The 15000-nt window shown below is 44.0% G+C and overlaps 1 protein-coding gene across 1 annotated transcript in view; it reads left to right on the forward strand.

The window, feature by feature from the left end:
• Positions 1 to 3943: 3943 nt before the first annotated feature.
• LOC117970797 (vesicular glutamate transporter 1-like) overlaps positions 3944 to 15000 on the forward strand; it is a 13571-nt gene continuing 2514 nt past the window's right edge. The window contains exons 1-7 of the mRNA XM_059017765.1: positions 3944 to 4604; positions 4776 to 4894; positions 5812 to 5926; positions 6193 to 6280; positions 6879 to 7108; positions 7854 to 8003; positions 8397 to 8529. Of these exons, the coding sequence (XP_058873748.1) occupies positions 4557 to 4604; positions 4776 to 4894; positions 5812 to 5926; positions 6193 to 6280; positions 6879 to 7108; positions 7854 to 8003; positions 8397 to 8529 (883 nt within the window). The 5' untranslated portion in view covers positions 3944 to 4556. The remainder of the gene's footprint in view (positions 4605 to 4775; positions 4895 to 5811; positions 5927 to 6192; positions 6281 to 6878; positions 7109 to 7853; positions 8004 to 8396; positions 8530 to 15000) is intronic.

Raw genomic sequence — 15000 nt, forward strand, 5'->3', positions numbered from 1 at the left:
GCGAAAAATCCGCTTCAAAACCGCGCAGAGTTATTTCTGCGAATCTCTAAATATATCAAACTATAATTTCTGAAAATCATTTGAATATGTTGACATTATAATAATAATAATAATAATAATAATAATAATAATAATAATAATAATAATAATAATAATAATAATAATAATTATTATTATTATTATTATTATTATTATTTAAATAATAACGATGATACGACGTCAAAATAATGTATTCTCGGTCGAATTTTGACCTCCTATGGATTCAACATTATTAATAATATTATTTATTTTTATTTTTGTTTGATTTTGTTGTATTTTTTCTCCTTATCATCCTATATTTATAGGCATATGAAAGAAAAGGTTTTTAAAAATGTATACTAAACGTTTAAAAGATTAAAATATATTTTATTTTCAGGACGTTTCAGGCAAAAGCCCTTCAGCTGTTTAAAAAGGAAAGTAAACACAGCGCAGTAAACTTGTTGTTATTCAAGAAATATCTACTAATATTCTATCATTCTATCTATCTATCTATCTATCTATCTATCTATCTATCTATCTGTCTATCTGTCTATCTGTCTATCTGTCTCTCTGTCTCTCTGTCTGTTTGTCTGTCTGTCTGTCTATAAGAAATGGGAAGAGGGTGGAGATGGCACCATTAATAAGTAAATAGTCTAAACGGTTACCCATTTATTTCAAACACTGCGCTGAAGCAGTGACGTATACCTCATAATTCAGAAAATAAAAAACGTAAACAAATGTTTGTGAAGCAGCGATCGCATCTTTTCGAAGGGATGAGAATTTGTCGGATATTTGAGTCCGCCGGAAACATACAGAGATCACGGATACATTACGAGACATTGCAACCCGTGAAAGCGGAAGTGTGTGAATATACACCGGGAAGTGAAATCGCACGAAAACAAGAGACGCGTTCAGGCGCCCTCATGCAGTCCTGTGTGTGGTATATTGTGCATCAGATGTGATTTAATAAAATCCGTCGAGAGACAGCCTCAGCGTTATATAGAAGAACACAGAATCACCTCTCAAACACGAGAAATACAAAAACAAATGAACCAGCAGCTCAGCGCTTTACACAAAACCAGCACACCGTGAATCACCTACATCACCTCGGTATTAAACTCTCGAGTCTCAAAGCGACTCGCCTCGGTATTAAACTATCAAGTCTCAAAGCGACCCGCCTCATGTTGTTTTTTCCCTCCCACGGTGATGACAGTAAAGCCGCATCTCGTGAGATTTCACTGCTCTCTGATCACCGGCGCGGCGACTCGACCCCGGGGCTCCAAAATAGGACGCTGTATTTCATTATATTTCTTCCCTCGTGAAGAAATATTGATTTTACAATGTATCACATTGCATAAATACAGAGAAGAGGAGAGAGGAGATGACAGAAGAGAGACAGGAGAGGGGAGGGGAGAGGACAGTAGAGAGAGAGGAGAGAGATGAGAGGTGTAGTAAAGCATAGGGAAGCATTGTAAAGCACAGAGAGGTGTGGTAAAGCATAGGGAAGCATTGTAAAGCACAGAGAGGTCTGGTAAAGCATAGGGAAGCATTGTAAAGCACAGAGAGGTCTGGTAAAGCATAGGGAAGCATTGTAAAGCACAGAGAGGTCTGGTAAAGCATAGGGAAGCATTGTAAAGCACAGAGAGGTCTGGTAAAGCATAGGGAAGCATTGTAAAGCACAGAGAGGTGTGGTAAAGCATAGGGAAGCATTGTAAAGCACAGAGAGGTCTGGTAAAGCATAGGGAAGCATTGTAAAGCACAGAGAGGTGTGGTAAAGCATAGGGAAGCATTGTAAAGCATAGAGAGGTCTGGTAAAGCACATTAATATACAAACCACTGGGGAGGTGTCATATTGAAAATAAAGCGCCTTTACTGTGGCTTTTGTTTGAAACGTCCTAAAACAAATCATTCTTTTCTTTATCATTTAAACATATTGTGTACATCCCTAAAAAATAATCTCTCAATCTCTCTCTCTCTCTCTCTCTCTCTCTCTCTCTCTCTCTCTCTCTCTCTCTCTCTCTCTCTCTCTCTCTGTATATAATTGACTATGAAAGAGTTAAATTTGTTTTAGCTGCAGCTCTCCTCCTCATTAGAGCCAGCCGTTCTCCCGCCGGGACTGCCCGCACGCAGCGTCCCTCCGCACCGCGGGGAGAGCGAGGGGAGCGGTGGGGGGGAGCGCGGGGATGAGCCGGGCCTCAGCGGAGCGCCAGATGGCAGGCAGGCTGTCATCGCAGACGGGAGCCGGATTAATGAGGGCTTTGGCGAGGTCATTAAAACGTGTTCCCCCGGCCCACAACCAGCAAACAACCTGCCGCCAGCCCTCCTCCGCGGCACCCCTGTGATGATGGAAGCTGTCCTCACTCTATCACGACTAAATCATGACGCGTTTCTATTCAGGACTGCACCGATTCACCGCCGAGTCGCTCATTATAACTGTTATATATATATATATATATATATATATATATATATATATATATATATATATATATATAGGCGCTGCTCCGTTTTTAATACTAAACTGCGTTTAAAAAATGGAAAATAAAACGTGTTTGTAATTACTTTTAGTTTTAAAACAATTATTATTAATACATTATTATAATGATGTTTGTTTATAGTGTGGCCGGATGCTAATCCATATTATTATTATTATTATTATTATTATTATTATTATTATTATTATTATTATTATTATTATTTAACATCATGTAATCAGATAAACTACAACATGATTTCGAAATGTCACATTTTTCATGTCAGTATTTCCTTAAGCAAATAGAAAATCTACAAAGCGGTGTGGAATTCAATATGTTAACAAGGGAACATTATTCAGCAGCTTTCACTGGACTCTATGAAGCTGAGGGAGTTCATTCTATATAGAGGGGGTGGAATTCAATATGTTAACAAGGGAACATTATTCAGCAGCTTTCATTGGACTCTATGAAGCTGAGGGAGTTCATTCTATATAGAGGGGGTGGAATTCAATATGTTAACAAGGGAACATTATTCAGCAGCTTTCATTGGACTCTATGAAGCTGAGGGAGTTCATTCTATATAGAGGGGGTGGAATTCAATATGTTAACAAGGGAACATTATTCAGCAGCTTTCATTGGACTCTATGAAGCTGAGGGAGTTCATTCTATATAGAGGGGGTGGAATTCAATATGTTAACAAGGGAACATTATTCAGCAGCTTTCATTGGACTCTATGAAGCTGAGGGAGTTCATTCTCTATAGAGGGGGTGTGGAATTCAATATGTTAACAAGGGAACATTATTCAGCAGCTTTCATTGGACTCTATGATACTCTATGTGGTTCAACAGATATCTGGAAAAATGTAAAACTGTCAATAATAAAATTATTGGTTCCCCTCTGATCTGAAGTTCAAATGCCAGGAAGTGGTCTGGGGACCATTTTTACTGCTGCACTCCCGACACAGCTTGTAAACAGACTTGAATAATTTAAAATTAACATAAACCGATGATTTTAATTAAAAGAAAGCACTCCCAGATCAGTGTCAAAAAAACACTCCCACTGCACTAATTAAACTAATTAGGGTTGATTTGAACATTCTGTCTATTAATTCATGAGGCAATTTTCAGAGGTCTGTTACAATAGATAAGATCAGTCTAGTACTGTGAATCAGGGCTGGAGTCACTGCTGTATAATATAGAAAACTATGCAGATTGAAACTCAGGGGAGCTGCTGTGTGAATCAGGACTGGAGTCATTGCTGTATAATATAGAAAACTATGCAGATTGAAACTCAGGGGAGCTGCTGTGTGAATCAGGGCTGGAGTCACTGCTGTATAATATAGAAAACTATGCAGATTGAAACTCAGGGGAGCTGCTGTGTGATTCAGGGCTGGAGTCACTGCTGTATAATATAGAAAACTATACAGATTGAAACTCAGGGGAGCTGCTGTGTGAATCAGGGCTGGAGTCACTGCTGTATAATATAGAAAACTATGCAGATTGAAACTCAGGGGAGCTGCTGTGTGAATCAGTGCTGGAGTCATTGCTGTATAATATAGAAAACTATGCAGATTGAAACTCAGGGGAGCTGCTGTGTGAATCAGGGCTGGAGTCACTGCTGTATAATATAGAAAACTATGCAGATTGAAACTCAGGGGAGCTGCTGTGTGAATCAGGACTGGAGTCACTGCTGTATAATATAGAAAACTATGCAGATTGAAACTCAGGGGAGCTGCTGTGTGAATCAGGGCTGGAGTCACTGCTGTATAATATAGAAAACCAATGATGGTCAATGCAGTATAAGCAGTCTCAATGCTCTCCTGTGTAAGCAGGCTCCTGGTCTCTCTGTCCCTGATCCAGGGTATTGGAGCGCAGGCAGGACAATGTGGAGACCCTGGAGCTCTCGGAGGAGGGGCGTCCAGTGGAGACGAAGGCTCGGGAGCTCCCTGTGGTGGACTGCACGTGCTGCGGGCTCCCTCGCCGTTACATCATCGCCATCCTCTGCGGGATAGGATTCTGCATCTCCTTCGGGATTCGCTGCAACCTGGGCGTGGCCATCGTGAGCATGGTGAACAACAACACTGTGTATGAGGGGGACAAGGTTCGAGTGGAGGTGAGTCTGCACCCCGCACACTACACCCTACACCCTATAGACTGCACACTGCACCCTGCACCCTACACCCTACACCCTACACACTGCACCCTGCACACTGCACACGCTGCACACCACACCCTGCGTTGATTGCAAGAGCAACTCTCTTCTCTCTCTCCCCCTCTCTCTCAGAAAGCTCAGTTCTCGTGGGACCCCGAGACTGTGGGAATGATCCACGGCTCGTTTTTTTGGGGGTACATTGTCACCCAGATCCCGGGGGGGTTCATCTCGCAGAAATTCGCAGCCAACCGGTAAGAGAAAATCCTACAGCTCCCAGCGTGCCTCAGCACCGGCTGCCATGGTGAGGGATGCTGGGAGCTGTAGTTCTTTCAAGCACATTACAAAAAGGGCAAACTAACCCTTATAAAAGTGTCCCACAGTAACAGCACAACACAATGTAATAAAGCATAAAGCATAGGAAAGCATAGGGAAGCATTGTAAAGCACAGAGAGGTCTGGTAAAGCATAGGGAAGCACTGTAAAGCACAGAGAGGTCTGGTAAAGCATAGGGAAGCATTGTAAAGCACAGGGAGGTCTGGTAAAGCATAGGGAAGCATTGTAAAGCACAGAGAGGTCTGGTGAAGCGTAGGGAAGCATTGTAAAGCACAGAGAGGTCTGGTAAAGCATAGGGAAGCATTGTAAAGCACAGAGAGGTCTGGTAAAGCATAGGGAAGCATTGTAAAGCACAGAGAGGTCTGGTAAAGCATAGGGAAGCATTGTAAAGCACAGGGAGGTCTGGTAAAGCATAGGGAAGCACTGTAAAGCACAGAGAGGTCTGGTAAAGCATAGGGAAGCATTGTAAAGCACAGAGAGGTCTGGTAAAGCATAGGGAAGCATTGTAAAGCACAGAGAGGTCTGGTGAAGCGTAGGGAAGCATTGTAAAGCACAGAGAGGTCTGGTAAAGCATAGGGAAGCATTGTAAAGCACAGAGAGGTCTGGTAAAGCATAGGGAAGCATTGTAAAGCACAGAGAGGTCTGGTAAAGCATATTAAAAAGCAAACTAACAGTTTACATTTTACATATTTTTTATTTCTTTCAACTCTCTCCTCTCTCTCCTCTCTCCTCTCCTTTCTCTCCTCTCTCTCCTCTCTCAACTCCTCTCTTCCCTCTCTCTCTCCTCTCTCCTCTCTCTCCTCTCTCTCCTCTCTCCTCTCTCTCTCCTCTCTCAGGGCGTTTGGTTTTGCTATTGTTGCCACCTCTATTCTCAATATGCTCATCCCCTCTGCAGCCAGAGTCCATTACGGCTGTGTGATCTGTGTGCGGATACTGCAGGGACTAGTGGAGGTATAGTGTGTGTGTGTGTGTGTGTGTGTGTGTCTGTGTGCGTGTGTGTGTGTCTCAGTGTGTGTGTGTGTGTGTGTGTGTGTGTGTCTGTGTCTGTGTGCGTGTGTGTGTGTGTGTCTCAGTGTGTGTGTGTGTGTGTGTGCATCTATCTATCTATCTATCTATCTATCTATCTATCTATCTATCTATCTATCTGTGTATTATTATTATTATTATTATTATTATTATTATTATTATTATTATTATTCTCACCCCTCTCTCCTCAGGGTGTGACCTACCCAGCATGCCACGGGATCTGGAGCAAGTGGGCTCCGCCCCTCGAGAGGAGCCGATTGGCCACCACAGCGTTCTGTGGTGAGCAGGGCAGCCAATCAGATGGCAGGGTTAGATATGCACAGCTTCCCTGCTCTCCATGTCTTTCTCATTGAAGACGCTCCTCTCTCTGCAGTGTGAGATCAGAAAGGGGCTCCTCTCTCTGCAGTGTGAGATCAGAAAGGGGCTCCTCTCTCTGCAGTGTGAGATCAGAAAGGGGCTCCTCTCTCTGCAGTGTGAGATCAGAAAGGGGCTCCTCTCTCTGCAGTGTGAGATCAGAAAGGGGCTCCTCTCTCTGCATCATCAACAACTGCTGCTGCTGCTGCTGCAGAGTCACTTCCAATAGGAGCTAATTTGTTTGACGTCTCATCCGAAGGACGGAGCACAAGGAGGTGAAGCGACTCGCTCAGAGTCACACACACACACACACGAGTGCACACACACACACACACACACACAGTGAGTCAGTGGCTGAGCCGGGATTTGAACCTTGTGGTATCCAGCCCCTTTCTTTAAGCTCTGGAGCAGCAGGTCTCAAATATATGTGTGTGTGTGTGTGTTTGTGTGTGTGAGTGTATGAGGTGGAGTGCACTGCAGCTGTGGTTGAACCCCGGGCTCCCCTCTCTCTCTCTCTCTGCAGGCTCCTATGCCGGGGCTGTCATTGCCATGCCACTGGCAGGGATACTGGTGCAGTACTCCGGGTGGTCGTCAGTGTTCTACGTGTACGGCAGTTTCGGCGTCTGTTGGTTTTGTTTTTGGATCCTGGTCTCCTATGAGAGTCCGGCCGCTCACCCGACCATCTCGGAGGAGGAAAGGCGCTATATAGAGGAGAGCATCGGAGAGAGCTGCAAGCTGATGAACCCGCTGCAGGTGAGAGCAGGGCGCATTACTGAGAGAACGACGCGTTCACTCCACGGTGAGGAATGCCCAGGTCACTGCCTTGTGCCGAGACGCTTCTCTGAGTTGTCGGAATTTCATTGAGGATTTGGAGTTGCGCTCTGCTGGAGAAATTCTGCATTCTTACACTTCAAATACAAAACTATCTCCCCTCTCCCCTCTCCCCTCTCTCCTCTCTCCTCTCTCTCTCCTCTCTCTCCTTTCCTCTCTCCTCTCTCTCTCTCCTCTTTCTCCTCTCTCTCTCTCTCTCTCCTCTCTCCTCTCCTCTCTCTCTCTCTCTCTTTCCTCTCTCCTCTCTCTCCTCTCTCTCCTCTCTCCTCTTTCTCTCTCTCTCCTCTCTCCTCTCCTCTCTCTCTCTCTTTCCTCTCTCCTCTCTCTCCTCTCTCTCCTCTCCCCTCCCCTCTCCTCTCTCCTCTCTCCTCTCTCCTCTCTCTCCTCTCTCTCCTCTCTCCTCTCCTCTCTCTCTCTCCTCTCTCCTCTCTCTCCTCTCTCCTCTCTCCTCTCTCTCCTCTCTCTCCTCTCCTCTCTCTCTCTCCTCTCTCCTCTCTCTCCTTTCCTCTCTCCTCTCTCCTCTCTCCTCTCTCTCCTCTCTCTCCTCTCCTCTCTCCTCTCTCCTCTCTCTCCTCTCTCTCCTCCTCTCTCGCTCTCTCCTCTCTCTCTCTCTCCTCTCTCTCTCTCTCTCTCTCTCTCTCTCTCTCTCTCTCTCTCTCTCTTGTAGAAGTTTAAGACTCCCTGGAAGAAGTTCTTCACCTCCATGCCAGTCTACGCCATCATCGTAGCGAATTTCTGTCGCAGCTGGACGTTCTACCTGCTCCTGATCAGCCAGCCAGCGTACTTCGAGGAAGTGTTCGGGTTCGAGATCAGCAAGGTGCCAACGCAGGACTGCCAGCGCTCCGGAGAGCTCACCGCTGCATTAGCACCATCAATATCATCATTATTAATACCAATATTAGTGATAATATTCAGATTATTATTAGTGGCATTAGCACCATCAATATCATCATTATTAATACTAATATTAGTGATAATATTCAGATTATTAGTGGCATTATTATTAGTGTTTTAGCTTTTAACAGTGTCCATATTATTATTATTATTATTATTATTATTATTATTATTATTATTATATATGGAGAGTTGTAATCTGCCAGAGACCCCAGCATAAAGAACTACAGCTCCCCGTGGTCGCGGGTGCAGAGGCATGCTGGGAGCTGTAGTCCTTGCTGGTGCATCCCTCAGCGTTGCTGATCCTCTCTTTCAGGTGGGGATGGTCTCCGCGCTCCCTCACCTCGTCATGACGATCGTGGTTCCGATCGGAGGTCAGATCGCCGATTTCTTGAGGACGAAGCACATCATGTCCACCACCAACGTGAGGAAGATGATGAACTGCGGAGGTGAGAGACAGTGTTGTTATAGTTATTATAATAGATTGTTTCTCTCCTCAGGGTTAGGGTTAGGGTGTATAGTGTATGAGATGTTGGATAGTATCTCTGTGTGTTTCTCTCCTCAGGGTTAGGGTTAGGGTGTATAGTGTATGAGATGTTGGATAGTATCTCTGTGTGTTTCTCTCCTCAGGGTTAGGGTTAGGGTGTATAGTGTATGAGATGTTGGATAGTATCTCTGTGTGTTTCTCTCCTCAGGGTTAGGGTTAGGGTGTATAGTGTATGAGATGTTGGATAGTATCTCTGTGTGTTCCTCTCCTCAGGGTTAGGGTTAGGGTGTATAGTGTATGAGATGTTGGATAGTATCTCTGTGTGTTTCTCTCCTCAGGGTTAGGGTTAGGGTGTATAGTGTATGAGATGTTGGATAGTATCTCTGTGTGTTTCTCTCCTCAGGGTTAGGGTTAGGGTGTATAGTGTATGAGATGTTGGATAGTATCTCTGTGTGTTTCTCTCCTCGGGGTTAGGGTTAGGGTTAGGGTGTATAGTGTATGAGATGTTGGATAGTATCTCTGTGTGTTTCTCTCCTCAGGGTTAGGGTTAGGGTGTATAGTGTATGAGATGTTGGATAGTATCTCTGTGTGTTCCTCTCCTCAGGGTTAGGGTTAGGGTGTATAGTGTGTGAGATGTTGGATAGTATCTCTGTGTGTTTCTCTCCTCAGGGTTAGGGTTAGGGTTAGGGTTAGGGTGTATAGTCTATGAGATGTTGGATAGTATCTCTGTGTGTTTCTCTCCTCAGGGTTAGAGTTAGGGTGTATAGTGTATGAGTTGTTGGATAGTATCTCTGTGTGTTTCTCTCCTCAGGGTTAGGGTTAGGGTGTATAGTGTATGAGATGTTGGATAGTATCTCTGTGTGTTTCTCTCCTCAAGGTTAGGGTTAGGGTGTATAGTGTATGAGATGTTGGATAGTATCTCTGTGTGTTTCTCTCCTCAGGGTTAGGGTTAGGGTGTATAGTGTATGAGTTGTTGGATATTATCTCTGTGTGTTTCTCTCCTCAGGGTTAGGGTTAGGGTGTATAGTGTATGAGATGTTGGATAGTGTCTCTGTGTGTTTCTCTCCTCAGGGTTAGGGTTAGGGTGTATAGTGTATGAGATGTTGGATAGTATCTCTGTGTGTTCCTCTCCTCAGGGTTAGGGTTAGGGTTAGTGTATGAGATGTTGGATAGTATCTCTGTGTGTTTCTCTCCTCAGGGTTAGGGTTAGGGTGTATAGTGTATGAGATGTTGGATAGTATCTCTGTGTGTTTCTCTCCTCAGGGTTAGGGTTAGGGTGTATAGTGTATGAGATGTTGGATAGTATCTCTGTGTGTACCTCTCCTCAGGGTTAGGGTTAGGGTGTATAGTGTATGAGATGTTGGATAGTATCTCTGTGTGTTTCTCTCCTCAGGGTTAGGGTTAGGGTGTATAGTGTATGAGTTGTTGGATAGTATCTCTGTGTGTTTCTCTCCTCAGGGTTAGGGTTAGGGTGTATAGTGTATGAGATGTTGGATAGTATCTCTGTGTGTTTCTCTCCTCAAGGTTAGGGTTAGGGTGTATAGTGTATGAGATGTTGGATAGTATCTCTGTGTGTTTCTCTCCTCAAGGTTAGGGTTAGGGTGTATAGTGTATGAGATGTTGGATAGTATCTCTGTGTGTTTCTCTCCTCAGGGTTAGGGTTAGGGTGTATAGTGTATGAGATGTTGGATAGTATCTCTGTGTGTTTCTCTCCTCAGGGTTAGGGTTAGGGTGTATAGTGTATGAGATGTTGGATAGTATCTCTGTGTGTTTCTCTCCTCAGGGTTAGGGTTAGGGTGTATAGTGTATGAGATGTTGGATAGTATCTCTGTGTGTTTCTCTCCTCAGGGTTAGGGTTAGGGTGTATAGTGTATGAGATGTTGGATAGTATCTCTGTGTGTTCCTCTCCTCAGGGTTAGGGTTAGGGTTAGTGTATGAGATGTTGGATAGTATCTCTGTGTGTTTCTCTCCTCAGGGTTAGGGTTAGGGTTAGGGTGTATAGTGTATGAGATGTTGGATAGTATCTCTGTGTGTTTCTCTCCTCAGGGTTAGGGTTAGGGTTAGGGTGTATAGTGTATGAGATGTTGGATAGTATCTCTGTGTGTTTCTCTCCTCAAGGTTAGGGTTAGGGTGTATAGTGTATGAGATGTTGGATAGTATCTCTGTGTGTTTCTCTCCTCAGGGTTAGGGTTAGGGTGTATAGTGTATGAGTTGTTGGATAGTATCTCTGTGTGTTTCTCTCCTCAGGGTTAGGGTTAGGGTGTATAGTGTATGAGATGTTGGATAGTATCTCTGTGTGTTTCTCTCCTCAAGGTTAGGGTTAGGGTGTATAGTGTATGAGATGTTGGATAGTATCTCTGTGTGTTTCTCTCCTCAAGGTTAGGGTTAGGGTGTATAGTGTATGAGATGTTGGATAGTATCTCTGTGTGTTTCTCTCCTCAGGGTTAGGGTTAGGGTGTATAGTGTATGAGATGTTGGATAGTATCTCTGTGTGTTTCTCTCCTCAGGGTTAGGGTTAGGGTGTATAGTGTATGAGATGTTGGATAGTATCTCTGTGTGTTTCTCTCCTCAGGGTTAGGGTTAGGGTGTATAGTGTATGAGATGTTGGATAGTATCTCTGTGTGTTTCTCTCCTCAGGGTTAGGGTTAGGGTGTATAGTGTATGAGATGTTGGATAGTATCTCTGTGTGTTCCTCTCCTCAGGGTTAGGGTTAGGGTTAGTGTATGAGATGTTGGATAGTATCTCTGTGTGTTTCTCTCCTCAGGGTTAGGGTTAGGGTTAGGGTGTATAGTGTATGAGATGTTGGATAGTATCTCTGTGTGTTTCTCTCCTCGGGGTTAGGGTTAGGGTTAGGGTGTATAGTGTATGAGATGTTGGATAGTATCTCTGTGTGTTTCTCTCCTCAGGGTTAGGGTTAGGGTGTATAGTGTATGAGATGTTGGATAGTATCTCTGTGTGTTCCTCTCCTCAGGGTTAGGGTTAGGGTGTATAGTGTGTGAGATGTTGGATAGTATCTCTGTGTGTTTCTCTCCTCAGGGTTAGGGTTAGGGTTAGGGTGTATAGTCTATGAGATGTTGGATAGTATCTCTGTGTGTTTCTCTCCTCAGGGTTAGAGTTAGGGTGTATAGTGTATGAGTTGTTGGATAGTATCTCTGTGTGTTTCTCTCCTCAGGGTTAGGGTTAGGGTGTATAGTGTATGAGATGTTGGATAGTATCTCTGTGTGTTTCTCTCCTCAAGGTTAGGGTTAGGGTGTATAGTGTATGAGATGTTGGATAGTATCTCTGTGTGTTTCTCTCCTCAGGGTTAGGGTTAGGGTGTATAGTGTATGAGTTGTTGGATATTATCTCTGTGTGTTTCTCTCCTCAGGGTTAGGGTTAGGGTGTATAGTGTATGAGATGTTGGATAGTGTCTCTGTGTGTTTCTCTCCTCAGGGTTAGGGTTAGGGTGTATAGTGTATGAGATGTTGGATAGTATCTCTGTGTGTTCCTCTCCTCAGGGTTAGGGTTAGGGTGTATAGTGTATGAGATGTTGGATAGTATCTCTGTGTGTTTCTCTCCTCAGGGTTAGGGTTAGGGTGTATAGTGTATGAGATGTTGGATAGTATCTCTGTGTGTTTCTCTCCTCAAGGTTAGGGTTAGGGTGTATAGTGTATGAGATGTTGGATAGTATCTCTGTGTGTTTCTCTCCTCAGGGTTAGGGTTAGGGTGTATAGTGTATGAGATGTTGGATAGTATCTCTGTGTGTACCTCTCCTCAGGGTTAGGGTTAGGGTGTATAGTGTATGAGATGTTGGATAGTATCTCTGTGTGTTTCTCTCCTCAGGGTTAGGGTTAGGGTGTATAGTGTATGAGTTGTTGGATAGTATCTCTGTGTGTTTCTCTCCTCAGGGTTAGGGTTAGGGTGTATAGTGTATGAGATGTTGGATAGTATCTCTGTGTGTTTCTCTCCTCAAGGTTAGGGTTAGGGTGTATAGTGTATGAGATGTTGGATAGTATCTCTGTGTGTTTCTCTCCTCAAGGTTAGGGTTAGGGTGTATAGTGTATGAGATGTTGGATAGTATCTCTGTGTGTTTCTCTCCTCAGGGTTAGGGTTAGGGTGTATAGTGTATGAGATGTTGGATAGTATCTCTGTGTGTACCTCTCCTCAGGGTTAGGGTTAGGGTGTATAGTGTATGAGATGTTGGATAGTATCTCTGTGTGTTTCTCTCCTCAGGGTTAGGGTTAGGGTGTATAGTGTATGAGTTGTTGGATAGTATCTCTGTGTGTTTCTCTCCTCAGGGTTAGGGTTAGGGTGTATAGTGTATGAGATGTTGGATAGTATCTCTGTGTGTTTCTCTCCTCAAGGTTAGGGTTAGGGTGTATAGTGTATGAGATGTTGGATAGTATCTCTGTGTGTTTCTCTCCTCAAGGTTAGGGTTAGGGTGTATAGTGTATGAGATGTTGGATAGTATCTCTGTGTGTTTCTCTCCTCAGGGTTAGGGTTAGGGTGTATAGTGTATGAGATGTTGGATAGTATCTCTGTGTGTTTCTCTCCTCAGGGTTAGGGTTAGGGTGTATAGTGTATGAGATGTTGGATAGTATCTCTGTGTGTTTCTCTCCTCAGGGTTAGGGTTAGGGTGTATAGTGTATGAGATGTTGGATAGTATCTCTGTGTGTTTCTCTCCTCAGGGTTAGGGTTAGGGTGTATAGTGTATGAGATGTTGGATAGTATCTCTGTGTGTTCCTCTCCTCAGGGTTAGGGTTAGGGTGTATAGTGTATGAGATGTTGGATAGTATCTCTGTGTGTTCCTCTCCTCAGGGTTAGGGTTAGGGTTAGGGTTAGGGTTAGGGTTAGGGTGTATAGTGTATGAGATGTTGGATAGTATCTCTGTGTGTTTCTCTCCTCAGGGTTAGGGTTAGGGTGTATAGTGTATGAGATGTTGGATAGTATCTCTGTGTGTTCCTCTCCTCAGGGTTAGGGTTAGGGTGTATAGTGTATGAGATGTTGGATAGTATCTCTGTGTGTTTCTCTCCTCAGGGTTAGGGTTAGGGTGTATAGTGTATGAGATGTTGGATAGTATCTCTGTGTGTTTCTCTCCTCAGGGTTAGGGTTAGGGTGTATAGTGTATGAGATGTTGGATAGTATCTCTGTGTGTTTCTCTCCTCAGGGTTAGGGTTAGGGTGTATAGTGTATGAGATGTTGGATAGTATCTCTGTGTGTTTCTCTCCTCAGGGTTAGGGTTAGGGTGTATAGTGTATGAGATGTTGGATAGTATCTCTGTGTGTTTCTCTCCTCAGGGTTAGGGTTAGGGTTAGGGTTAGTGTATAAGATGTTGGATAGTATCTCTGTGTGTTTCTCTCCTCAGGGTTAGGGTTAGGGTTAGGGTGTATAGTGTATGAGATGTTGGATAGTATCTCTGTGTGTTTTTCTCCTCAGGGTTAGGGTTAGGGTGTATAGTGTATGAGATGTTGGATAGTATCTCTGTGTGTTTCTCTCCTCAGGGTTAGGGTGTATAGTGTATGAGATGTTGGATAGTATCTCTGTGTGTTTCTCTCCTCAGGGTTAGGGTTAGGGTGTATAGTGTATGAGATGTTGGATAGTATCTCTGTGTGTTCCTCTCCTCAGGGTTAGGGTTAGGGTGTATAGTGTATGAGATGTTGGATAGTATCTCTGTGTGTTTCTCTCCTCAGGGTTAGGGTTAGGGTGTATAGTGTATGAGATGTTGGATAGTATCTCTGTGTGTTCCTCTCCTCAGGGTTAGGGTTAGGGTGTATAGTGTATGAGATGTTGGATAGTATCTCTGTGTGTTTCTCTCCTCAGGGTTAGGGTTAGGGTGTATAGTGTATGAGATGTTGGATAGTATCTCTGTGTGTTTCTCTCCTCAGGGTTAGGGTTAGGGTTAGGGTGTATAGTGTATGAGATGTTGGATAGTATCTCTGTGTGTTCCTCTCCTCAGGGTTAGGGTTAGGGTGTATAGTGTATGAGATGTTGGATAGTATCTCTGTGTGTTTCTCTCCTCAGGGTTAGGGTTAGGGTGTATAGTGTATGAGATGTTGGATAGTATCTCTGTGTGTTTCTCTCCTCAGGGTTAGGGTTAGGGTGTATAGTGTATGAGATGTTGGATAGTATCTCTGTGTGTTTCTCTCCTCAGGGTTAGGGTTAGGGTGTATAGTGTATGAGATGTTGGATAGTATCTCTGTGTGTTTCTCTCCCTCAGGGTTAGGGTTAGGGTGTATAGTGTATGAGATGTTGGATAGTATCTCTGTGTGTTTCTCTCCTCAGGGTTAGGGTTAGGGTGTATAGTGTATGAGATGTTGGATAGTATCTCTGTGTGTTTCTCTCCTCAGGGTTAGGGTTAGGGTGTATAGTGTATGAGATGTTGGATAGTATCTCTGTGTGTTTCTCTCCTCAGGGTTAGGGTTAGGGTTAGTGTATGAGATGTTGGATAGTATCT

This window comes from Acipenser ruthenus, chromosome 57, assembly GCF_902713425.1.
Source record: "Acipenser ruthenus chromosome 57, fAciRut3.2 maternal haplotype, whole genome shotgun sequence".
Lineage (NCBI taxonomy): Eukaryota > Metazoa > Chordata > Actinopteri > Acipenseriformes > Acipenseridae > Acipenser > Acipenser ruthenus.